Source organism: Crinia signifera, chromosome 1 (assembly GCF_055691185.1).
Source record: "Crinia signifera chromosome 1, ASM5569118v1, whole genome shotgun sequence".
In the NCBI taxonomy this organism is placed as follows: Eukaryota; Metazoa; Chordata; class Amphibia; order Anura; family Myobatrachidae; genus Crinia; species Crinia signifera.
The window spans coordinates 341,065,305-341,092,904 of NC_139217.1; the positions used below are offsets into that span (position 1 = coordinate 341,065,305).

At 43.3% G+C, this 27,600-nt stretch overlaps 1 protein-coding gene across 2 annotated transcripts in view; it reads right to left on the minus strand.

Annotated features, from left to right (window-relative positions):
- LOC146007748 (sodium-dependent serotonin transporter-like) overlaps positions 1 to 27,600 on the minus strand; it is a 68,606-nt gene that overhangs the window by 24,872 nt on the left and 16,134 nt on the right. For both annotated transcript variants that reach the window (XM_083146349.1, XM_083146339.1), the window contains exons 2-5: positions 13,604 to 13,738; positions 12,189 to 12,408; positions 9,816 to 9,954; positions 5,220 to 5,354 (exon numbers count right to left, since the gene is read on the minus strand). In XM_083146349.1, the coding sequence (XP_083002475.1) occupies positions 5,220 to 5,354; positions 9,816 to 9,954; positions 12,189 to 12,408; positions 13,604 to 13,738 (629 nt within the window). The remainder of the gene's footprint in view (positions 1 to 5,219; positions 5,355 to 9,815; positions 9,955 to 12,188; positions 12,409 to 13,603; positions 13,739 to 27,600) is intronic.

The following is a 27,600-nucleotide window of genomic DNA, read 5'->3' on the forward strand; positions in this document are numbered from 1 at the left end:
TCTTTTTTAGCAATACTGACTTCACCTCCAAATGTGTCTTCTTCAAGCGTTTTATAGACGATATATTTGTCATTTGGAGGGGCACGGCAATTGAGTTCGAGAGCACTATGCAATTTATCAACTCCCAGGATAGAGATATCAAGTTCACATTCAACCATAGTGCAAGTGAAATATCATTCTTGGATGTTAAAGTCAAGATTAAAGATGGATTAATCAACACCTCCATGTTCTCTAAACCCACTGACGGGAATTCATTGCTCCTTGCGTCTAGTGCTCATCCAGAGTACGAAGGATCTGTAGTGATCTGGAAGATGAAGCTGTCCAAATCAAAGCAATGACTGACAGATTTTTGGAGCGTGGCTACAATAAAAGTACCGTTAGTAAAGCAGTTGATAGGGTTATGAATATACCAAAAGAGAACTTCCGTATTACTCAACCCAAGAAAGCAATGGAGGATAAAATGATCTTTGTGACAGACTTTTCGGACTCCAACAGGAAGGTGATGGGCAGAGCTAAAAGACTATGGCCAGTGGTCAACATGGATCCGGAACTTCCCCTTCTTAAGGACACTACACTTGTCCCTTGCTATCGCAAGAATAAAAGTATTAGGGATTGGCTTGTTAAAACCGGGCCCATGAAAGCAAAAAAGGAACCAACAGCTCATTTCCTAACAAAAAAACCAGGCAACTACCGTTGTCTGGGATGTGCTACCTGTAACTTTTTAGAAACAGGTGACACATTTTCCCATCCCCGATCAGGTAAAATCTACAAAATTAAACAGGTATATTCATGCAACTCCACCTATGTCATATATCTTATAAAATGCCCCTGCGGCCTTGCTTATGTGGGTAAAACCACTTGTAAGCTAAAGGAGAGAATGGCCCAACACAGAAGTGCCATTAGGCTAGCAGCAGAGGGCAAAGATACGGAACAGCCTGTAGCAAGGCATTTTCGTCTTATGAAACATAACCCTGCTTCAATCAGATATAAGATCATTGATGGGGTGCCAGCCAACCCTAGGGGTGGAGACCGAGCAAGAATCCTCCTTCAGAGGGAAGCTCGGTGGATATACACGCTAGATACAGTCAGTCCACATGGCTTAAATGAGCAGCTCAATTTCAATTGTTTTTTCTAACTAGCTATAGTGGCCACTCATTTTCTATCGGTGTTTTGTGGATATTTAAACTTTTTCTCCCATGTAAAATTAGGGAGTCATTTAGATAGATAAATTCTATCTTTGATACTTTTGTAATGTATTATTGCTTTCTAAACTATCTAATGCCTATGTTTATTAATTGTGTGACATTTTTCTCAAAGCAGGAACTGTTTATTGTGTGTTTTATATATATTTACACATGTTTGTTTATTGTAGATACTGGTCTCCCGGCAACTGATGGACGCCGGCCACTACGTAGTTCCGGTATACTGGGATGTTGCCAGGCAACCTAGTTGCAGGCAATAGGAGGTCATGTGACACACCCGTCGCCTAGCAGCTGATGGACGCTGGTGACGTCATCGGTAAGTGCCGAGCTCTACACGTGGACGCCGGCGGAAGTAGCAGTCGTGATTGACCGGCTGTGCACCGTCTTGGATCAGGTATTTATTCTGTTTTTGTACACTCACTAAGTTGCTTCTGATGAAAAATCCTAACACGATTTGAAACGTTAAGCACATCACTGTGTTTGTGTCGTTAATTCCCGAGAGTGCCGCTACACTACTATTGCTATATATATATATATAGAGAGAGAGAAAGAGAGAGAGAGAGAGAGAGAGAGGCCCCCTATTCAGACCGTGCATTCGCATGAGGGACCAATGTTCTGTGTAGGCTCAGGCTCATGTCTGCACATGTGCATACGCCGGGTGCATGCGGCCACAGCGAACAGGGTGTTCGCCGTATGCCTGCACTCAACACTGCGCTAGGGGGGAGTGGATGGAGGCAGGTAGTCGCGCCCATGGGAATGCCCATCCATTCATGGGCGTTCCCATGAAAACTCTGGGCGTTCCCCTGGTAATCGGCTTGTGACGTGGGTGCAGGGAGGGGCGGGCAGCTGACATCACCAGATGTCAGCTCCTGGCCCAGGTCCTGTTGAGTGCGCACACAAATCGAAGTGACCTGAGAGTCACCTTCCACATCAATCGATGGTCGGGCAAGCATCAAATGATGTGGCTGTTTCCTCATAAGCTGCAAATGGATGTTTATGTTAAACATCCATTCGCAGCTGTGCTGGCAAACCCGGCGTGAGAGGGGGAGGGGCAGACCTGCGAGTGGCGGGCAGCATCTGGGGGACTCGCAAGGTTGCGAATGTAGCTGTTGGTAGTGGATACGAGCAGGGAGGGCTGAACCATTATAACAATAATACAACATATTATCACAAAAGCTAAAAGGCACAATGTAAGTGTGCTGTTTTTAACAATTTCTAAATCATATTGTAAGCTGAAAAACCTACAATGGTGTTATGAGGATCAAGAATAAACATAATTATGACACTGTACAACTGAAAGAAAATAGTAAATTCGCTGAGGTTCATTTTCACTATTGATTGCTAATTGCTTTTACTATATTTTTCTGATTGACTGAGATTTACACTGTAGCTGGATGTTACTTAGCATTATAATTTGAAAGTAGGGAACTGATTGAATTACAAATTTTGAAGAGATCCCTGGTCTGTAATTACAGACAGGAAGTCTATTATAAACATTGCTTTACAAAACAGAAGATAAAGCATTAATACAATATTGGAGAAAATGAGATGTGTAATTGAATGAAACATTTACATTTCCAAGGGCTTGTTCCGCCTCTTTCTCTACAAGGAAGATGCTATTCACAAACATCTCTGATCTGCTCTGGTCTGCAAATACAAGCATGTCTGTGATGTTAAACCAGCTGCCAGTACAACCAGTAGTCAGGCACAAAACACAACAGATGTGGCTTGCAAGAGCTTTTCCATTTTTTTCCCCATTTAAATCTTATCAAGCAGAGACTAATTTCCATGTAATGGAAAAGGTGAGCTTAAAGGTTTTTTTGGTACTTGTTTCCTAGCACGGCCACACCGATTTACATCGGGGTGGTCGTGTCGGAAAAATCGGGTCGATCGCATCGCATGCGATTTGGTCGCATGCGATGCGATCGACGCGACCGACCCGATTTTTTGATTGAATGAAATGTAAATCGGGTCCCTGGGACCCGATTTTACATTGGATTCAATGTAAAATATTCCCAACCCCCCCAAATTTAACGGCGTAAACCCCACCCCACGATAGACGCCAACCCAAAGCGTGGCGAGCGCAGCGAGCCCGCGAGGGGCGGCGGTGCGCGTCCTCCGACCTTTTCATTCCCCTACTATCCACGTCGGCGTGAAGTTGAGAATAGAATAGTATGGCGAGCGCAGCGAGCCACCGAGCCGGAAGCGTGGCGAGCGGACGCGTATACCTGTGAAGTTATACGCGTCCCCTCGCGGGGCTCGCTGCGCTCGCCACGCTTCGGGCTCAGTGGCACACTGCGCTCGCCACACTATTCTATTCTCAACTCCACGCCGACGTGGATAGTAGGGGAATGAAAAGGTCGGAGGACGCGCACCGCCGCCCCTCGCGGGCTCGCTGCGCTCGCCACGCTTCGGGTTGGCGTCTATCGTGGGGTGACGACGGGGACATCTATAATGTGAAATGGGTCATATTGGCCCATTTCACATTTTTCACATTTTCTCACGATTTCAATGTTAAAAAATATTTTAACATTGAAGCCTATGGAAAAATCGGGGGCATCGCGTCGGGACCAATGTTGATGGTCCCGTCCGACGCGATGCCCCCGATATTTTACCTTTCCCGACACGATTTCAATGTTAAAATATTTTTTAACATTGAAGCCTATGGAAAAATCGGGGGCATCGCGTCGGTCGCGTCGGGACCAATGTTAATGGTCCCGACCGACGCGATGCCCCCGATATTGTGTCTTAGCCGGCCAAATGGACCTGATTTCAAAGGAAATCGGGTCCATCGTGTGGATCGTGTACCTTAACTTAAAGGTACACGATCCATAAGATTGTGGCCGTGCTAGGAAACAAGTACCGTTTTTTTTTTTTTATCGGGTTCAGTTTTATTGTGTCTTTATCAATACATACTCATTCAACCAATTAGCGAATTTCCCAAAGAAGTAGAATTGAATTCATATTTCTCCTAATAATTAAAATGATAAGTTATCAATGCTATCTGCCTCCTTATGCAATATGGATAATGATTCTTTACTAGTGTATAGGGATTCCTTTCCTTCTCATTAACCATGTAGTGTTACTATACTTTTTTTGATGTATTTTATCTGTCAACAACCTACATAATGTTTTTCCCAGGTTTGTAGGCGGGTTTGCGGTAGGTTCTAAACCTGTTGATTACTAAATCTGGGGTTTTTGTATTTGTAATGGGATTGTCAATGGTGATTTAATGTCTGATTATATTCTATAAACCTGGGGTTTTGGCGAATTTCCAGTTGTTTGGGCTTTAGTAAATTAGTAGGAAGTAATGTAACCTGTTAACTGCCAAAAAATCCTCAATATGCAAATCCATTGCTTAGCAAATACACCCCTTTGGTGTGGTCCACACTCAGGTATTAATCTAATATAGTTCTGTTCTATGTGACTGTCTGCTGAGTGTTTGTGGGGAAAGTGGGGATTGCCTGATGAGTTTCTATCAAATGGTAATCTAACAAATCCGTAATTCCCTCATCTCTGGAATACATAGGGGTTTTTCCTTGTATGGGTAGTATGGTAGTATGGTCTCCGGTTTCATTAAATTTACTAGGCACTGGAGAGAGGGTTAGGCTGAGGGAGGGGAGCCAAGGGTCAGGGTTTGGCACTGGGGAGAGGGTTAAAGGTCAGCTTTGGGAGGGGAGGGTTAGGTTTAGGCTCTGAGGTTGGAGTTAGGCTGCAGCAGAGCCGCCAGTGTCCCATCTTCCCCCCTCCTCTGACTGCTAGTGTCCATTCTTCCCCCTCCCCCAGCTTCACTGATCAACAGTGTCCAAAAGTTGACCCCCCTCCTCTGACCACCATTGTCCCAACATCCCCCCTCCCACACTTCTATGACAGCCAGTGTCCCCGCACTGTATACCTGCACCAATCTGTACTGGTCACTACTTTGCACTAAGACCTTTGCATTAATACACATGTACAGTATCTGTTCTTAATTTGCCAATACAATCATCCAATGTTATTCTTAACTATGTTACTTACTGCAGTATCTGTCAGCTTTTCCCAGTTGGGTCTCAGGTAGAACAGGATCCCTCTCCATGCACCGGGCAGTGTAGCTCCTCTGATCAGGAGTATGAAAAGGACGACATAGGGAAGAGTCGCTGTCACCCATACCACCTGGAAGGCAAAGCTCTGGGTGTGACTGGAGAACTGACATTTTACAGGATCATTTCTCTTTGGTTCACATTCTTCATGGTAGTTTTTTTCTATGGCACAGACATCAAGACATCTTCTCAGATCCCATCTGGTAAGTCGATTCCTTATCACATTTTGGGGGAAATTTACTAAGATGGGAGTTCTATTTTACATGGGATGTTGCTAAGGGCAACCAATCAGAATCTACTTTTTATTTATTTTGCACCTTCTAGAACATAATAGAATCTGATTGGTTGCCCATAGCAACCAGGGCCGCCATATCACCGGCCAGCCACCACCCTGCGTGCACGCGCGCCCCCCGCATGACAGCACCACACCTCCCCCTACCCCGTCCCTATAACTTACCGTCACCCACGCCGCTCATCGTCCTCTGGCTCCTTCAGTGTCACTGAAGTCAGCTCCGGAGCGCACACTGCACAGTGCAGCCTGCAGAGCGCCGAGCCTCTCTGTGTCCTAGGCTCGACGCTCTGCAGGCTGCACTGTGTATCGTGCGTGCCTGGCTGCCGGTGCCTGGTGGGGGAGGCTGGGTGCGGGGTTCTGTGAGCAGCTGCCCGGGCCGCTCCAGAGGCCGGGGCCCGGGACAGCTGTACCCAGGGCATCCCCCTTTTAGTGGCCCTGATAGCAACCTCTCATGTGAAATAGAACTCCCATCTTAGTAAATGTACTCTGTTGTGCCTAGCTTCTGCATCTATTAATTGTATAGAGTTTTCTAATAGTTCTCTCCATAATTCCTTTTACATCACCCAACTTTTTTTTGTGTAAATGCATTTTTCCTGAAGCCAATCTATTAGTATTGTACATCATGAGAAGAGTGGAGGAATTAAATTTGCATCTTATGATAAAAGAGAATTGCGACTCAAGGCTCATTTGTGTGCCTCGTACCGAACCCATTGCCAAAATGAGGTTTCAATTTGTAGAACAAGGCATATGCTTATTAACCATTTGAGTTCCATCAGCTCTGTGAGAGATGTACAACACATGCCAGCGTACAATGCCAGCGTCGGTCACATTTGTTATATACAGTAATTCAAGATAAAAACTGTTGTGTTAAAAAAGATTATGTTTCCTATGTAAGGTAAATATTACAGGTCATTATGATGAATACAAATGTTTGCTAGGCAATTTTCACACCTATTTTGACAAATTTACCTAGCACTCAAAGGGTTAAGACCTGATCTCTATTGTGCGATTTCACAAGCCAATTGATTATCGAATGACTGTGCATGCATGTGGAACGCATGCGCATGCAAACATTTTTTTCCATTCACAACCCAGACAAAGTTTGATTGACAAGAAGTCGCCGTTTGTGGGTGGTACCTGGCCATTTGTGGAGTGTCAGGAAAAACGCAGGCATGCCCAGGAGAAGTGTGCGATGTCAGCTCTGTTCCCGATATGCACGTCTCTGTTGCAGAGTTGTGTATGGGTCAGAGTTACACAAACTTGTACAGACTGGGAAACTCATTTGATGGTGAGTGAGTTCCATATGGATGGATTTGCAGGTGTCCAGCATTTGGCAAAATATTTGCAAGCCATTCGCACGGGGCAGGATTTCACTCTTTTGGGGTGGCAGCTTGCTGATCGAAGACCTCTGCAATTTTGCACAGCAGTGATCAGATCTTAATAAGGCCCTTAGTTTATATTGGCTTTATGGCGTGGAGAGAATGCATTTACATGGATGTTCCCGGGGTAGTAGGTGGCTGTAGAGTGCCTGATTCAAAGGTGAGTGGGATTGTACAAGGCCCATTCTGCTAAATTTGTCATATTGGGCATAGCAAAGCTTGAAGCTCATCAGGGGGATTCCTGGTGAAAACCACGGTACTTGTGAGTTATCCGGGCGCCCGATTTTTTGATTGTATGCCTTAAGTTAAGGCATACAATCAGATGCGATGCGATGCGATATCGCATCGCATCGCATGCGACCATCGGATGCGATGACCCGATTTTTCCATAGGAATCAATGTTAAAATGATTCCTATGGAAAAAGGGGTCCTTTTCATACCCCTACTATCCAAGTGGGCATGGAGTTGGATATAAACCTGTGGCGAGCGTAGCGAGCCACCGAGCCCGAAGCGTTGCGAGCGAAGCGAGCCCCGCGAGGGGACGGTATTCCGTGTCCCCTCGCGGGGCTCGCTACGCTCGCCACGCTTCGGGCTCGGTGGCTCGCTACGCTCGCCACAGGTTTATATCCAACTCCATGCCCACTTGGATAGTAGGGGTATGAAAAGGACCCCTTTTTCCCATTGAATTCCATGTTAAAATGGACTCAGTCCATTTTAACATTGATTCCTATGGAAAAATCGGGTCATCGCATCGCATCGCATCCGATGGTCGCATGCGATGCGATGCGATGTCCCGATCCGACCCGATTTTGAAATCGGGCGCCCGGATAACTCACAAGTACCAAAACCACTGATATGTTACCGTTAAGGCAAATACACACTGGGTGATTTTGAGCTGAAAGCAGCTCAGTTTTGCCTTTTGGCAAGAAAAAAGAGGCACACCGCGCTATGCAATAAATGGATTGGATTAAATCAGATTAGGATTATGTTAAATTGCAAGGTGCCAATCAGGTTTTAAAATATATTGTTAATTAAAAAAAACATCTAAACATTAGGACATAACAAAACATACATGAAAAAAATCTGCAATGTAACAGAGGGAATTGGAAGTGTATTCCAGTCAATACGGTACCATATTTGTAAAGTCCTGTATGGAATGGGTCCATTCCTATGGTGCCTCCTTGATGAAAGGATGGAGCTGAACCAGCTTAATGGAATTGGAGCCAATTCCAAGTACTGGGTCAATGAATTCTCAGGATGCACAGGACACAGGGACTCTGCTGGTTATGATAGATGTTGCACTGACAGCCTCTGGCCTGGGAGAGCCCATTATATACCTATAGACTGACTGTATTTGGCTCCTAGTAAAGATAAATCTAACTGGCCTCAGGATAGGTTGCAGCGAATCATATGAGCACATCCATGTACCTGGCACTGCTTGTACAGACACTGGCAGATCACCAAACTCCAGCTACTTCCACCTAGGGCAGCATACTAGCAAAGCGCTGATCGCCTGCCACTAACAGCATACAGCCACCAGAAGGAGAGCCGTTGTAGCGCGTGGATGGGAAAATGATGGACCCCGTTGCAGTGGTACATCTCCCTCATAGTGACAGTACAGATGTAGACACGCCACGTACATGGTAAAGGACCTACGTATTGTTGCAAGCTGCATTATTTACTGGGTTGCGGTCGCCAATATGGATAAATGGCTTGTACATGCACATATCTCATTCACGGGCATGCTAGACATATTGCAGAATGGATGAGAGTGACTAAAATTGAGAAAAAAGGTAATTAATCTGGCTAAAAAGAAAAAACAGAGGTCCTATCCAAATGATGCACGCCAAATTTTACTACGCATATTGTGCTACTTCATACCAAATCCTTTATAGCAAAAATACTAAACCTAAGTAAAGTTCTGTACTCTAAAGTACACTATTAGCGGGTGAAGACTCAATACTAGAATAAGTACTCAAGCACTGGAATCATTTCCTATAGTGAATGCATTTAGGTCGTGTCTAAATGTAGTGCAAAAAGGATAGGTGTATGAGGACACATTTCTATATATTAAATTGTTAATATACTTTTACACAACCAAGGAGTAATATTAATAGAAGCAGGGAAGGTGCCTTGCCTACCCACAGTTTATTGGACTGATCCGGACCAGCCTTGGACCCTATTCTTGGACCACATCACCAAAGCCTTGGACATTGCCAATCACTCTGAAGGATCCCAGCACCATCTTTGGGAATACAAGCTCTGGGTGACTCCCCTACTCTGGAGGGTGACTCGGCCCAAAAATCCAACTCGGGCCTTGAGTCCCAGGGAGAAAAATCGAACACACCAGCCTTCTATCCACAGGTGGACGGTAATCCAAAACTTTTTTGTTTGCATTTGCACTTTATACAGTCCCGACTCCAGGCACAATAGGAACAGACAGTCCTTGTATTGTATTCCTACTCCCCATGTGAGGCCAGTTGCATTCCTTACCAGCACTTCCCCCATTTGGTCATGTATGTTGAATAAAATGTATTGATTTTAATTGTACAATCAGTCCAATCCTTAATTTGTTTTATTATTATTATTTATTTCAGTTAGCGCTGCTTTTCTTTTTGGTGTTGTGTAGTTCGGGTCTGACAAACCTGACATATTTCAGCAGCTGCTAGTGACTCAACTCAGGTCAATGCGCCACCTTCCCCCTTCCTTCCTTGTGGAGGAGTGCACCATTTTTCTCTAATAGAAGCAGGGGACTGCTGTAATGTTTAAGGACAATAAGGTAAAGGCATCAACAAAATATACATATGGACCTGGAGGCCCAATTTACTTATCCTTGGACGGTTGCAGCCTTCTGCATCTTTACCTTTCCAGATGTTTTCACTCCTTTCCATAAACTGAAGTACACAATAGTAAAGATGAGAAATAGACAGACAAGAAGTTGCCACCTCATCCCTCCAACATAATCCAAGCCATCTGCCTCATTTATCCCAAGTACGTTCCTCCTGCAATGTTAGAGACAAATGAGTACAGCAATGACTGCAATCATAACTTGACAAACAGATGCATGCTTCCTTCAGTCTTGGGTCTCTCTACATATTGTTAACAATGTAGATTGGACATTTACTACATACAGTATATTGCACTAGATATAGAAGATCAGATATTTGTATTAACTCTCTACAGCATACTGGATTTGTTAAATGTATCCTTTATATTACTGTGAAATGTTTGAAAGTATTAGGAATATTGCACATATTTCTTATTGTGATTGTGTTCCTTCACAGAACTCATATATTTTTTTTACTTTTAAAATACAAACCATTTTTTGACAGATAAAACATTTTAACCATAATTTTAACTGCATACCTAGAGCCTTATTCTGGTTCACTCGCAAAAGCAAATTCTCTCTTTAATGGACAAAACCATGTGCACTGCAGGGGGGCAGGTGTAACATGTGCAGAGAGAGTTAGATTTGGTTGTTATTTTGTTTCTGTGCAGAGTAAATACTGACTGCTTTATTTTGACATTGCAATATAGATATCAGTTTGAAGTACAAACCCTACCCAAATCTAACTCTCTCTGAACATGTTACACTGGCCCCCCTGCAGTGCACATGGTTTTGTCCATTAACAAGATAATTTGCTTTTGCAAGTGAACCAGAATCAGGCCCCTAGTACCAGGTCCATAAATTCAAAACACTAAGAATTACTCACATATCGTAGGGCCTGAGTTTGCCATGAACCACTTTAAGCACTTAATTGAGCCAGTAAGAAAAATACAGGCAGTAGTGGAAGACCCGTGTCCGGCACTGCAAAGGGTGCCGGATGGCTGATAGACAGTCAGGATCCCGACAGTCATTACCCCGATGTTGGGATCCCTACTGCTAAAACCCTGACACTCGGGGTCCCGTCGGCCACCGGCTGTTCTCCCTCGTTGGGGGTCCACGACCCCCATAGAGGGAGAATAGAATAGGTGGCTTTGTTGCGCTCCCCCTGTTGTCTGGGTCCAGGCAGTCGGGATTCCAACATTGAGCTAATGACTGTCGGGCTACCGACTGTCGAGGTCGTATACCACACCTACTGCAAATGCTAGATACCTTGAGCAGTCATACCACACCACCACAACCACAACCATGATTAAAACTAAAATTCTGCTGTATGACAAAACTCAGGGTCCCGAGGCGTTAAAGATACTGGTTTAACCATTAGTGAAGAGTCGGCCATGAGCGTTTATAAGACAATGCAAAAATTGGGGTAGCTTATATTCCTGGCCGCTCCGCTGTATACAGCACCACAGCATACGGTGACTGCCAATAAGCAGTGTGTGGGACACTGGATGTGCTCCTGAGTGAGGTCTGTGCCGGACTGTCAATTATTCACATTAAAGCAAGACGCCTGTTGTTCATTTAAAGTATCCCTGTTACCAGCGGTTAATATACACTGGCAGAATACACCAATTTGGATATGAATATTTATCCACTAATCCTCATAATATTGAAGGAGGACTATTATCTTTATCAATAGTATTATGAACCACCTTTCTAGAGATTTTTGTCCACTTAGTATTAATATTTAGGTACTTGTGGATTATCACGGCTCCCATCGCATGCCATGGCATGCCATATATAGTGGCATGCGATGCAATGCGATTTTTACCGATTTTTGCAGTTTTTAGTCAAAATCGCATGCAATCGCATCGCATGCGATTTGATCGCATGCGATCGCATACGATTTTTCACTGAAAAGCACCCAAATGCATTGGAATTAGTATGAAACATGTTCAATGGCCAATGCATTGACAGACTCACATGGTGAAGGGAGCACATAAATATGGTGAGTGCAATATTGTTTTATGCCCTGATGAAAATAAGTAAACCTTATTGAAACGTCGGCTAATACCCGTGTGAGGCTGTGCTTCTTATTCATTTGATTCCTGAGTGCTGCCGAAATATTGCGATATATACTGTATATATATATATATATATTTAAAATTATATTTATTTCTGTTAGCACCTGATTTACTTTTTGTTGATAAATGGCTTATATTCTGCCTTAGTTACGGACAATGAGCCATTATGGTTTTCTCCCATGCATATTCTGCCTCACTATTTAAAAATATTTGTTATCACATATATTAGTTGCCATTTGGAACTTGAAGTTGTCTGCCACTCAGAGGATAAACACTACAAAATTACACTTTCTAGACAATCTAAGTTAATTCACTTACATGCACTTACGTATAAAACTCTTCAGCAGGGGATTTGGAATAATTGGTCCAAGTAATGTTGCTCTTTCCAAAGTAACTAGTGCAGTTTGCTGTATTCCAGGGGTTGTCACAGCTTGTCCAAGGCAATGTCGATGAGAAGGATGAGTAGAAATAGTACAAAGCCCAGGCTATGATGGTGTTATAATAGAAGGATACATACAGTCCTATAATGCATATAGCATATCCAATACCTAGATAAAAAGAAGTATACAACAAATTTTTTATCCATTTACTTTATCATTTACTCTTCATATCATGACTTCCGGATGCAATTTTCTAATCAAGAATAAAACCCTTTTTCTTACATTCCCTAATATAACGAGTCATGATCTATCTTTGTAACATATTGGTTTGACTTTTTCTGATAGCATGACTGAATATTGAGGATACAGCTGGCTGAGATAATAACATGAGTGTGTTATACTCCATAGCAAAACTATAATGGGACCAAGTCATATGGCAATCTCCAGTAGTCTTCCAGCCACACATACAATAGGCACATCAACTTAAAAACGGTCACATTTGTAGAACAAATACTTTCATCTGAACCTGGATAACCCTATACTGCTGGCAGGCCTTAAGGTGGCCATACATCAGAAAGACCGGCCTTAAAATCATGATTGTGTACAATTTCCCTTCAACTCCCCGGCGGTCCTTGGTGGTTTTTGGACACACAATGTATCTGCAATCTGTCATACAATCCATCATACAATCCATCTGCTGCATTATTGTATGATTGAAGCTACTAGGATCAAAAGGAGTACCAATAATCCAGTTTTTTTTTGTTTTTTTTTATTAACCATGCTTTGCCAGCAACTACCAATCTGATCACATCTGCTGTGTTATGCCATTATTAAATATACCAAATGAAGCAATCCTCTGAAAATGGTTTTCAGAGTAGTGACAGAATTGAGCAAAAGGACATCCACCGTTCTCTTCAGTCACCCGTCCATCTGCAACTGGAAACTTCTGCACCTCCCAGCATCTTCACTGCCACGGGCCGCCCAGAAGTTGCACCTCTCTTCTCTGCTAGTCAGGGAGGGAGTGTCACATGACTCTGGTTGTATGAGCCATCTAAAGACAAATTGCATATACTTAAAAGCACATGCAATCTGCTCCCAATCCCAACTGATCTGACGTGCAGCATGTCAGATCATAGGACCAATCCTCCAATCTCCCGGGGCCGGGAAATTGTGTGATTGTATGATTGTGTACACATGATGTGCACACAATCTGCATACAATCCATTTTAGAATCCATTGAGATTGTATGATTGAGCGCAATGTCTTTTTGATGTATGGCCACCTTTACTTTGCTTCCCACTAGCAAGCTCCTGTTTATTACTGTTACCCTAGCAATACTATAACTGCAAACTGTAAAGTTTACCTTTAAAAATAGGGCAGATGCGTTTCCATATGGATATCGCGCCAGTTCTGTGAAACTGTCCCAGAGCCAGTTCCATGTAGAAGAGAGGAACACCACCGAAAATGGCCATAATTGTGTATGGAATCAAGAATGCTCCTACATGTGGAAGACAGAATACTGTGAACAGTGGAAGTGTATTAATAACTCATAACCTACATAATTACACCTAGAATTGCATGTACTTAAGGTAAAATTTGTGACATTTCTATTGATAAATATGTGTATGGATCTATACTCCTGTTCACCTGCTTCTGTTACTTGCATAAGGCATTTGCTGCCTTCTAAGGGGGATATTTAATTGCAGAGTTTACTAAGCTCTTCAGAAGGTGTTAGCCATTGTAGCCTGTAATCTACATTTTACAATAGTTGCTGGGACAGTGATCCACGGGATCGTTTCCATGGCAAAGGCCACTAGCATATGCATAGTCGTATGACCATGTACAGTAGCACAGCATTGTCTGAATATGTAAAGTGATCACATTACCAATCACTTCACTTCCAACACATGGCAAGGACAGTCTCCTGTTGGAGTTAATATGACAAGCCAATGCCTCCTGCTTCTGTAGTGATTGATCTGCATCGTAGGACGCAGCTTCAATTAACTTACCATTACGGCGGAGACATGCAAGCCGCCCGTTACAGAGGCTGGGAAATCAACCACAGAGATTCTTGACCTCTTCCCTCCCCTAAATAGTGGTGACGCCTCTACGTTTTCACAAATGGGGTCATCACCCCCTTCAAGTGGCATGAGACTGTCTGTCACTGACATGCTGATGCAGGATTGTGAGCTACATTCTGGGCATGAACAGAACCCTTCTTTCCCAATTAAGCTTTCTTTGACACAACAAATTTTACATTTTTGCTATAAAATTGGTATCCAACTTTCAAGTTTGTGGATCAACAGATATGGCACAAACTACATTTACCCAACATGCTGGTGCAGTTTTTAGTGTCTCTACCACATTGGTTTAGTTTTGTGATTATCCTTCTGCGAGCAGATTTCTTCAGAGTCAGTTCAAGATGTCAAACAAGTCTACACAAATCAACCTTAGTTCCTGCTGCATTGTGAAAGGTAAATAATGTCTATTTTCCTGTCTCATGCTTCAGTCACAAGGAAAAATGGACGAGTCAAATGGGCAAATATGCATGCTGTATAAAAAAATTTTTTTCAAGACAATTTTTATTGAACAAAATATGAAAACAACAGTTATACATGCAGTGTACAAGTTATGTATCTGACATTGTGTAAATACAAGAATAGAAATCAGAGATTTATCAGTACAATGTATTCCAAAATATTGTTATTTCAATTACCAAATAAAAATTTTCATTTTATTTTTTATTCTTTTTTTACTAATTACGGGAAACAAACGGGGGATGAAATAACTACCTATTATAACAAGGGTGCTGTATACATCTCTTAATGGTATACTGAATTACCAGGAGATCACATAATTGGAGTGTGGGGGGGTGGGGCTCTCTGAAGCATAAAACCTGGGAAAGCCCTCCAAATCCAATTGCCTTTCTGCTCATTACAGTATGTCATACTGTATGTCATGTCAACTCAATAGATAAAGTAATCAAGTAATAAAGTGAGCCAGAGTGATTAATGTTAAAGGAACAAATAGCAAATTAAAAGCACCAATATATATGCCAAAAGTGTATATATATATATATATATATATATATATATATATATAGTGCAGGGATGATCAGGCACTCCACATCACTGACAGATAGATGCCCTGGTGCCACCTCCAAAATAGCTTAAACAGCTACAATATATCTGGTACTCCGACAAGCGGGGGAGGGGGAGCGGCACTCCACGGTCTTCAATAGTGATAATAATTCACGGCAAAGATGCAGCAATAACGATCAACGTTTCGGTTTTATTAAACCTTTGTCAAGATCAACATGCATAATGAAAAAACATACCTCATATCCCCTGTGTGTATCAGCCGCCCGCCTCCATCTTCCGGATTCATCAGCGTCACCTGCTGGCGACGTGCGTGTCCGGCGCAGTATGATGATGCTTACAGACCTGTGTGCAGCTGAACACAGTCCTTCCGGTCTCCGGAGACGGGTTGCTAGGCAACCTGTTCTAACAAAACAGCAAGAAACTAAATAAATCACCCAGTACAAATAATACATTAAAAACAAGCACGGAGCACAGCAAGTGATGGCAATATGATGGGGGATGTGACTAACAAACACACTGTGTTTAACCCCTCGATGGGCTTACGTTTGTACTGGCTGGATAGATCATTTGAGGCTAGGATGACACTCCGTAAACCTTTACAGATGTGTCAGAAAAAAATAAGTTATGCCACATTAGGGGACACATTAGGAGTATAAGTCGGACTCCGAGACAATAATAAAGGTAAATGCAGAGCACGTAAACACAAGTATATACAAGGGCATACATCAAACTGTATATAATGAACTCCCTACAGAAAACATGCAAGGGGTAAATTTTCATTGAGGCCATCTGGCCACACTGTCCTCAGCTTATAAATCCATCTGGATTCATGTTGGAGCAAGGTTTTGCCTCTATCACCCCCCCCCCCCCCCCCCGTAATGTTTTGGGGATTTGTTCCATGATTTTATAACGAAGAGCAGACAGATTATGACCAGATTCACGGAAATGCCGGGCTACCGGTTGTTCAGTGTCAGGTTTTTTGGCACTGAGCGATTGACGAATGGATGTCCGGTGCATGGCCATTCTTTCCTTGAACTGCCTTGTGGTCTTACCAATATAGTAAAGACCACAAGGACAGCGCAAGAAATAGACCACGTATGTGGAAGTACAGGTTACAACTTGCCTGATAGGGATTTTTCTGCCCGTTTGGGGGTGACTGAACGATTCCCCTGTCTCCATGAAACTGCAACAGGTGCAACCCGTGCACCTGTAGCAGCCCGGTTTTTTAGTAAGAAAGTTGATGGATGGCGGAGGTTTAAACGTGGAAATATCGTTATGCACGAGCCAGTCTTTTAAATTCCGGGCACGTGCATAACTGGGCATGATGGTATAATCCTTAAGGGCCCTGATGTCCCTGTCCGACGTAACCATGGGCCAGAATTTCTTGATATTTTGATTAATGGCCTGACTGCCAGTGTGGAATTTTTGGACAAAGGGAATTTTTTTCTTTTTGGGCAACCCCTGAATCTTTTTAGGTTCAAGTGCCTGTGACCTAGGGATGGACAAAACCTTATTTTTGGCCTTGATGAGCTCCGTGAGACGATATCCACGCGTGCGGAATTGGTCAATCATAAGGTCTATCTCTTGCTCTGTGTTGGACCTATCATCCGAGATCCTATGTATTCTGAGGAACTGGGAGAAGGGCAAACCTTTTTTGGTAGACTCTGGGTGGGAACTATGAAAATGAAGGATTGTGTTCCGGTCAGTGGCCTTTTTGAACAAATTTGTTCTGACGCGGTGCTCCTGGATTGAAATGCTTACGTCAAGGTAATTAACCTGAGTTTTGCTCATGCAGTAAGTAAACTTTATCGGGGAGTCCGACTGATTGGCTGCAGTGAGAAGTTCGTGGAACTCGAGCTCACTGCCCAGCCACAACAAAAGCAGGTCATCAATGTACCTGACGAAGAATGGGATCTTGGCGGCCACATCAGCATTCGCGAAAAACAACTCATGCTCGACATCGAACATGAATGTATTCGCGAATGCCGGTGCCACACAAGATCCCATGGCACACCCCTGCAGTTGGATGTACCATTTGCTATCGAAAAGAAAATAATTTCTCTTGAGGGTAAGCTCAAGGAGAGTAATAAAAAAATCAATGTTTGGCCCTTTGTAAAGGTGATGGCCCGTAAGTAGCCTGCGTGCAGCCTGCACACCAGCATCATGTGGGATGCTGGTGTACAGACTTACCACATCAAGGGTACACAGCCAGCAGGTGTCTTGCTGAGGGGGCAGGTACTGAAGCTTGGTGATGAGAGTGGTGGTATCTTTGAGATATGTAACCTGTGACTGAATAACTGGCTGAAAAAAGGAATCAAGATATTGGGAAATCACATAATAAATGGAGTCCCTGGCCGCTATGATGGGGCGACCCGGTGGTTTAACTTGATCCTTGTGGAGCTTTGGTATGGTGTATAACACCGGAGCCACTGGAGTGTTCTGAAATAAGGCTCTACGGGTCACATCCGTGATGATATCAGATGATACAGCGTGTTTAAGGAGAGTGTCAAGTTCAAGATTGAATTTGGATGTGGGATCATCGGGAAGGCGTCTGTAGACCATGTGGTCCTCGAGCTGGCGATATATCTCAGAGCGATACTGTTCAATGTCCTGCACCACAATACCGCCCCCCCTTGTCTGCAGGGCGTATTATAATTGACTGGTCCTCACTCAAGGCTTTTAAGGTTTGCATTTCTTGTTTACTGTTTGTTCTCAAAGATACCACCACTCTCATCACCAAGCTTCAGTCCCTGCCCCCTCAGCCAGACAACTGCTGGCTGTGTACCCTTGACGTGGTAAGTCTGTACACCAGCATCCCACATGATGCTGGTGTGCAGGCTGCACGCAGGCTACTCACGGGCCATCACCTTTACAAAGGGCCAAACATTGATTTTTTTATTACTCTCCTTGAGCTTACCCTCAAGAGAAATTATTTTCTTTTCGATAGCAAATGGTACATCCAACTGCAGGGCTGTGCCATGGGATCTTGTGTGGCACCGGCATTCGCGAATACATTCATGTTCGATGTCGAGCATGAGTTGTTTTTCGCGAATGCTGATGTGGCCGCCAAGATCCCATTCTTCGTCAGGTACATTGATGACCTGCTTTTGTTGTGGCTGGGCAGTGAGCTCGAGTTCCACGAACTTCTCACTGCAGCCAATCAGTCGGACTCCCCGATAAAGTTTACTTACTGCATGAGCAAAACTCAGGTTAATTACCTTGACGTAAGCATTTCAATCCAGGAGCACCGCGTCAGAACAAATTTGTTCAAAAAGGCCACTGACCGGAACACAATCCTTCATTTTCATAGTTCCCACCCAGAGTCTACCAAAAAAGGTTTGCCCTTCTCCCAGTTCCTCAGAATACATAGGATCTCGGATGATAGGTCCAACACAGAGCAAGAGATAGACCTTATGATTGACCAATTCCGCACGCGTGGATATCGTCTCACGGAGCTCATCAAGGCCAAAAATAAGGTTTTGTCCATCCCTAGGTCACAGGCACTTGAACCTAAAACGATTCAGGGGTTGCCCAAAAAGAAAAAAATTCCCTTTGTCCAAAAATTCCACACTGGCAGTCAGGCCATTAATCAAAATATCAAGAAATTCTGGCCCATGGTTACGTCGGACAGGGACATCAGGGCCCTTAAGGATTAAACCATCATGCCCAGTTATGCACGTGCCCGGAATTTAACATTTAACCATCAACTTTCTTACTAAAAAACCGGGCTGCTACAGGTGCACGGGTTGCACCTGTTGCAGTTTCATGGAGACAGGGGAATCGTTCAGTCACCCCCAAACGGGCAGAAAAATCCCTATCAGGCAAGTTGTAACCTGTACTTCCACATACGTGGTCTATTTCTTGCGCTGTCCTTGTGGTCTTTACTATATTGGTAAGACCACAAGGCAGTTCAAGGAAAGAATGGCCATGCCCCGGACATCCATTCGTCAATCGCTCAGTGCCAAAAAACCTGACACTGAACAACCGGTAGCCCGGCATTTCCGTGAATCTGGTCATAATCTGTCTGCTCTTCGTTATAAAATCATGGAACAAATCCCCAAAACATTACGGGGGGGTGATAGAGGCAAAACCTTGCTCCAACATGAATCCAGATGGATTTATAAGCTGAGGACAGTGTGGCCAGATGGCCTCAATGAAAATTTACCCCTTGCATGTTTTCTGTAGAGAGTTCATTATATACAGTTTGATGTATGCCCTTGTATATACTTGTGTTTACGTGCTCTGCATTTACCTTTATTATTGTCTCGGAGTCCGACTTATACTCCTAATGTGTCCCCATTGCCATCAGTCACATTTTTTTCATGTATTTTTTCATGTATCTTTTTTCATAGATTATGTTTGTGATTTTCTGAAGTTTATTCTTTGGTCTCTTGAATGGAGACACATGTATTGTTTGTAGGACAGTAATTGCTGCCCCTCTGTTTTGCTTCTGGCGTTAAAATAATTTTTTTCATAGGCATAACTTATTTTTTTCTGACACATCTGTAAAGGTTTACGGAGTGTCATCCTAGCCTCAAATGATCTATCCAGCCAGTACAAACCTAAGCCCATCGAGGGGTTAAACACAGTGTGTTTGTTAGTCACATCCCCCATCATATTGCCATCACTTGCTGTGCTCCGTGCTTGTTTTTAATGTATTATTTGTACTGGGTGATTTATTTAGTTTCTTGCTGTTTTGTTAGAACAGGTTGCCTAGCAACCCGTCTCCGGAGACCGGAAGGACTGTGTTCAGCTGCACACAGGTCTGTAAGCATCATCATACTGCGCCGGACACGCACGTCGCCAGCAGGTGACGCTGATGAATCCGGAAGATGGAGGCGGGCGGCTGATACACACAGGGGATATAAGGTATGTTTTTTCATTATGCATGTTGATCTTGACAAAGGTTTAATAAAACCGAAACGTTGATCGTTATTGCTGCATCTTTGCCGTGAATTATTATCACTATTGAAGACCGTGGAGTGCCGCTCCCCCTCCCCCGCTTGTCAGAGTACCAGATATATATATACCTCTCCTTGATCAAATCTCTTATCCATGCACTCATTATATCCCGCATTGATTATTGCAATAGTCTCCTAACTGGACTTCCCAAGAACAGACTCTCACCACTGCAATCCATTTTAAATGCTGCTGCTAGGCTGATCTTCCTTGCAAGACGCTCATCGTCTGCTGATCCGCTCTGCCAGTCCCTCCATTGGTTGCCTGTATATTACCGTATTCAATATAAAACACTTCTACTTGCATATAAAGCTATTAACCATACTGCACCAGCATATATCTCTGCACTTATCACACAATATCTCCCATCTCGACCACTCCGCTCTGCACAAGATTTGCGTCTCTCATCTGAGCGGATCACTAGCTCCCATTCACTATTACAGGACTTTCATCGGGCTGCTCCCATCCTATGGAATGCCCTTCCATGCACAATTAGACTCTCCGCTAGCCTCCAAACTTTCAAGCGTTCCCTGAAAACTCACCTCTTCAGGCAAGCCTATCATATTTAAGTTCTACACGCATAACCCTCTGAGGCACTTATGTATTATATAGCTTCCCTTCTGGACTTGTAACTTGTTGGGACTGCTATGCTATTACTGGTGCCTGTCCTTGTGTTTCCCTCCTATATCCCTATAGATTGTAAGCTTGCAGCAGGGCCCTCCTACCTCCATGTCTGTCTGTTGTTACCCAGTTTGTTTTATCACTGTTTACTATTGTAAAGCGCAACGGAATCTGCTGCGCTATATAAGAAACTGCAAATAAATAAATAAATAAATATATATAAAGAGAGAGAGAGAGAGAGAGAGATACATTTAGTATTAACAAAACCACTATCAAAAACAGAACCAATTAATAAAATCCACATATACTCATTTCTTAATTTAAATTATTTTTTTTAAGAAAAATAAATGACCCGAATATAAATTTCTTTATGCACACATAGAATATTTAGTAATAAGTATAGCTTTAATGATTCTCATACATTTTTAGGAATAAAATGATAAAACCATCAAAGCCTTCTGGTAACAAATGGGTTAATTCCCTAGTGTAAAAGAACTTTGAAGTGATTTGAGGAAACTACGGAAAAAAAATATTCACCCATTTGTGTGTTTGTCAATGTTCCTTGAGTGTAAATATTTAATTGCTCATTTTCCATAATTAATAACAAAGTAGTAATTAAAAGGACCAATTTATGATATATGATGATGGTAACTTTGCACTCCAGCATATTTAAGAAGTTTACTTCTGGGATTATTTAACGTGTGCCTAAGGCTCTTCAAAGGAAAAAAAATGATTCCCTTACTGTAGGTTGCAAAATAAGTAAAGTAAAATGTGCAATTCTATGCTTTTTAATTATTGTGATTAATAAAAGTGGGTCATATTGGAACTATAGAAAAAAAACAGTTTATAAAAGTAAGTACATAAATAGTTCATTATGGAAGAAATAGCAACAAATATCGTATTCCATATTATTGGATTTATTTTCTAATTTAGATATGAAAGAGTTTTATTACGGTTCACATTTAGTTTAGGCAGTTGTAAGCATAAGCTTAAACTGTGCATTGCAGGATAAAGTGTGTAATTTGTGATGCACTTCAGCTATACTTACAGCTGAAAAAGTACTGTGATTAGTACAGCTACATATTATTGCTTAAAGATGATGATGATGACTGTTGTAATAAAAATAGAATAAATAATAGAACAGAGCAAGTAGGGAACTCTTAGTACTAATGTTCTCATATACAGTACGAGTCCTTTTTGGAGTGCTAGGGCATGCCCAAATGGGAAAACACCAACACAGACTGCACAACCTAGCCACAGTCTGGGTAGTCAATACGGACTGCACAACCTAGCCACAGTCGGGGTAGTCAATACGGACTGCACAACCTAGCCACAGTTTGAGTAGTCAATACGGACTGCACAATCTAGCCACAGTCGGGGTAGTCAATACGGACTGCACAACCTAGCCACAGTCGGGGTAGTCAATACGGACTGCACAATCTACCACAGTCGGGGTAGTCAATACGGACTGCACAACCTAGCCACAGTCGGGGTAGTCAATACGGACTGCAAAATCTAGCCACAGTCGGGGTAGTCAAGAGGGGGGAGGTACTAATTACCCAGACCCAGGTCTGATGGAGGGGCCCAGTGGGGGCTCCTCCTCCATTACCTAAAAAAGCGGTAGCTGCAACAGCTCTTCTCCTTGATCAAACACATGCTGCTGTGTACCAGGGTGCAGTGTCGCCAGTGAGGCACTTAAAGTACTTTTTTTTCTGTATTATATTTTAAGGTGGGTGGGAACACCTCCTGCAATTAGGTCATGTCCCCAAAGAAAAATCTTGGCCCGTCCAGGCTCTACTGCCCTGGCCACAGTCATTTTAATACCTGAATAACAATTTTCTACATCCTGCCTTTCAAGAGAAAAAGATTGCATGTCCCTAAATTAGGATAATTGAATAAGTGTGTGTTCATCTCTCTCGACAATAAGGAACCTTTATCTGCACAAAAGTGACAAATAGTGTTATGGGCCCCACACACTGGGCGACCTGCAGGCATTTTCTGAGCGATTTTACTAAATCCTTCAGAAAATGCCTGAAAACACATGTAAATCGCTGTGTGTGTAGTCCACACACAGGGCCGGCACCACCACTAGGCAGCCTTAGGCATTTGTCTAGGGCGCCAGCCACGGAAGAGCTGCCAATTGGGAGCAGCACCCGGATCAAGGTGAAGGTGAGCGTCTCCCTCTCTGTTCTCCCCCCAAGAAGCGACGCATCTCCTGCCGCCGCCCCCCCCCCCATGGAGATCCGCTGTGGCCAAAATAGAGCGAGATGCTGCTCCCTCTCCCCCTCCTACCCGTGGAGCGAAACACGTCAAGCTGCTCCCTCTTCCCTCCCTGTGGAGTTGCTCTACGCCGCATCTCCCGCCGCCTGCACCCCCCCACCCCCTGCCTAGAGCACTCCGGTGCCTAGCACCGGCCCTGTCCACACATCGATTTACATGCGCTCACCCACCGTTCTGAATCTGCACAAGATTCAGAATGGATCCGTCGGTAACTTAAGTGCAGTCGCACAAATGCTCCTACGCATGTTTGGCTCGGGGATGAGCAGGGCCATCTGAGCGACTATCATAGATGCCAGAGCACACCACGCTGAAGCCACCCTGGACCCGCCCTCTGCAGTGGGATAGAACGAAGCTGCAGGGAGAGGACGCATCATTGGAAGGCTGGTAATTATAATTTTTTTTTAACACTGTGCCACCACCGTTTATTTGTTTGGGGGTAGGGGGGACACTATGCCACCAACGTTTATTTGTTTGGGGGGGGAGGGGTGGACACTATGCCACCAATTCTTATTTGTTTGGGGGGAGGGGGGACACTAGCCACCAACATTTATTTGTTTTGGGGGGGAGGGGGGAACACTATGCCACTAACGTTTATTTGTTTGGGGGGAGGGGGGACACTAGCCACCAACATTTATTTATAAGGCCACTGGCCACTAATGATTTTATTAATTATCAGCTTGGCGCCCACTGCCCTGGGGCACCAGGGACAGCCTCGGGCTTCAGCCCGGGCCAGTGTCACCATGGAGGGGGGGACCCCTTTTTTTGAGTTGGTCCCCACTCCCCCAGGGACCCGGTTCAGGCTGACCTACAACAGAGGTCTTTGGCTGCGGGACCTTATAAAATAAGTGTCCCCCGGCTGTGGCATTAACCTGTTTGAGCCCGGTGCTGGTTCCAAAATATGGAGACCCCTACTCCTTTTGTCCCCCGTATTTTGGGAACCAGGACCGGCCCAAGAGCCCGGTGCTGGTTTCTTGAATATAGGGGGACCTTATTTATTTTTTTCCCCTGGTATTTGAGAAACCAGGACTGGCTCAGAGAGCCTGGGGCTGGTCATGCTCTATTATAGACAAATGAATATGACACTCCCCCAAGCTATCTTCCAACCCAATATTTAAGTTTGAAGACTTTTCTTTTTTCCCTGAAGTCTCCTAAACACTTTTTGTGAGAAATTTGAAATCTCTCATGTTGAATCTCCCATTATGAATCTCTGGCACAAATCTCTCCGTGTGTAGGGCCCTTTAGACACATTATCCCAGGAAGACCTGCAGCTTGTGGTGGTGCTGTCTACCTGATGTGAGAATGTCAAATAGGCATAACCTATTTGACATTCTCCCATCAGGTAGACTCTTCAGGTCGATCCCTGCCAAATCATCCCGAACCGCAAGAAGCTTCTTCCGATAGCTATCCACCAATTGAACAATGCACTACAAACTACTGCTAATCCCAATTCTCGATTCGTCTAACTATGCTTACTGTAAATACATGATCTGACCCCAGTATGTACTTGTTGTAATGTCTTCGAATGTCATGCCTTCCTTGTATTCCCTTGCTTGTAGCTGCATCGAAATCCGCAAAAAAATCCTAGTATACGCGAGTATACATGGCCAATAAAGTTAATTCTGATTCTGATAATGTGATACCAGCCTAGATGACCTCTTGTTATGAGTGTCCACGTTATGGTGTCTAGACCAGCCTGGTATAACTTTAAGCTTGCTGCAAGGGAACTCTCTCATTGTCCTCCAGCTTTATGGTTAGTTACAACTAAAGTTATAGCACTATAGCCGCTCACGTATTTCGGAATGCTATGGGCAATAATTATTTATTTGCAGATTTACTAGTGATCACAAGTCCATACAGCCATTCAGAATCACAAATTAAATAATTATCTCCACCTGTGGATCTTTCAAAATATGTCAGTAAATAATGAGCTCCTGCCAGGTGACCTAGAAAACATACACTGTTGGGGGTACTTGAGGACCGAGGTTGAGAACCACTGACCTACAGTATACTTAGGGTCAGGATGGCGTCAGTTGGGATTCCGGTGATGGCATTGTAAATGATGTTTGGATCCAGGCATCAGTGTTCTGACCAGTGTCAGTGACATTCCGATTGCCAGTATGGTAACCGGATCTCCTTGAGATAGTTCCATCTGAACATAGATATACTTTCTCTGCAGGCATTTTTTTCCTAAGTATATTCATTGCACAAATGTATCTGCCGCTCCTTACATACACATAAAAAGGCATGTGAACAACTGTGTTCTTACCTCTGTGCTTTTTCATGATGTGTCTGGGAAACAGACATGGCAATGACCAGTGTCTACACATCATGCACACAGATGCAGCAATCACCACTTGCCTTTTGTTTTATTTTTTTAAAACAAAATTCAAGGTATACAGGAGTTATCATTATTAGTAAGACTGACGATTCATATTGGACTATGTTGTGGAATATTTTTTTTTTACCCGTGAAAAAACGTTGGGTACTTGTGTAGTTTCACGATTTGTGTAGATTTGCATATGATTTGCTTGCTATTTGCATACGATGTGATTTAGCACACCTCCAGTATCCACGTGAGCCCGAAGTGTGGGGAGCGCAGCGTGGAATTGATTTTATAATCGATCCCGAGCCCGAAGCATGGCGAGCGGACACGGAAAATGAGCCCGAAGCGTGGCGAGGATCACTTGATGTGTATTACTTGTATTACTTGACGTGTATTCTGCTGTGCTCGCCATGCTTCGGGCTCGTTTTACGCATCCCCTCGCCGGGGTTGGTTACGCTTCGGACTCGGTGGCTCAGTTTGCTCGCCACACTTTATAAAGTCAACTCCACGCCGACGTGCTTAGTGGGGGTATGAACAGGTCGGGAGGGTGCGTAACATGTCCTGTGGCGGGGCGTGCTAAGTAAGCGATTTGCATGTGATGCGAATTGCATACCATGTGATCCACGGGCAGTGCCGCCATGAAACTAAACAAGTACCAAACGTTGTGCCCAATTTTAGATTACTATATGAGATTGATTGATACCATGAAAGATTTTATTTAAAAAATCAGACTTTTTTTTTTATAGAAAGATACCGTGCTGTTTTTTTTTTATTATTATTATTATTATTATTATTATTATTATTATATTATTATTATTTGCCATCCTCAAAAAAGATCAATATCCAGCTCTTCAGTGCTGGTTCTTTTTGGAGTCACACCATTTCCCTACAACCCTTACCTTCAATATAGGAATCAATCATGTGCTGACCAATATGCAAGCTGGCTTTCATTATTACTGTTCCTGTCATAGTGGTAAGCTGGCCAAGGCTGGCTAGGAAATAAATAAGGTGATTTATTATTATTGCAGCTAATAAAGAGGGACTGGAAGAACACAGCCTAGAAAGAACAACCTTCTCTGATAAAATACAGTATGTATAAGGCAGAGAAAAAAAGGACTCTTTATTCACGGAATACAAAGGAGCTACCTTTTCAAAAGAGGCAGGCAAACAGATTTATGGAATATAACTAGCACGAAAGGGGAATTTTTTGTATAGGGGGAGAGGGACAGACTAGTACATAGGCTTTCGTGAGTAGGGCCTTCTTTGCTATTATTATCCAGAACTATCTACTGTATGCCAACATTGCTCCAATCCTTTGGCTCCTTTGTCCGTTTCAGTGACTACAGGGCCAACAAATGCTTTACTGACTCTTCCCTGTGAATCACCACTACATGGGACTATAGCAGAGACTTTTCACCAGACTTCTTTATGCCATTTATGGGCATGAAAGGAGCATTGCAATTGTTTTGAACAAATTGGGGTGGTTTTTAATGCTACATGCCCCTATATTTCTTTCTTCTATTAGAGGCAATCACTATTGCCTTTAGGTTGCAAAGAAAAGTGAGAATCCTTCACCAGCACATCATATACAATAATACATTTGCATAAATGACTTCCGTTATTGCTTAGAGATGTCCCAAAATGATTATCACAGCTCCTATGTGGATCTAGATTTTCCAATATGCAGATTTCTCATAGTGATTCCAACATGCAATAAGAAAGATCATCCATGGCATAATACAATTTTCTAATCCTTGAACCACATACGCATAACACTTAAAGTCAGGGTCACACCAAAAATGACAATATAAACGTGCACAAACTCAATGTTTCCGGAATATCGGTAAAAGAGGACCGTAGAAACGTAATTACCATACACATTGGAACTATCTGGAAATAAACAGCTCAAAACAGGTTTTTATATATAAATGGCTCGGAGCAAATGACAGCTGGTCATTTGCTTGGAAATGCTAGAAAACAGCCAAACTGCCATTCAGATATTACCAGGTGTTTGTTCCAACCAGCCAGATCTGAAGATAAATCTAGAGGGGTATGATCACCTTTACTCTAATGCGT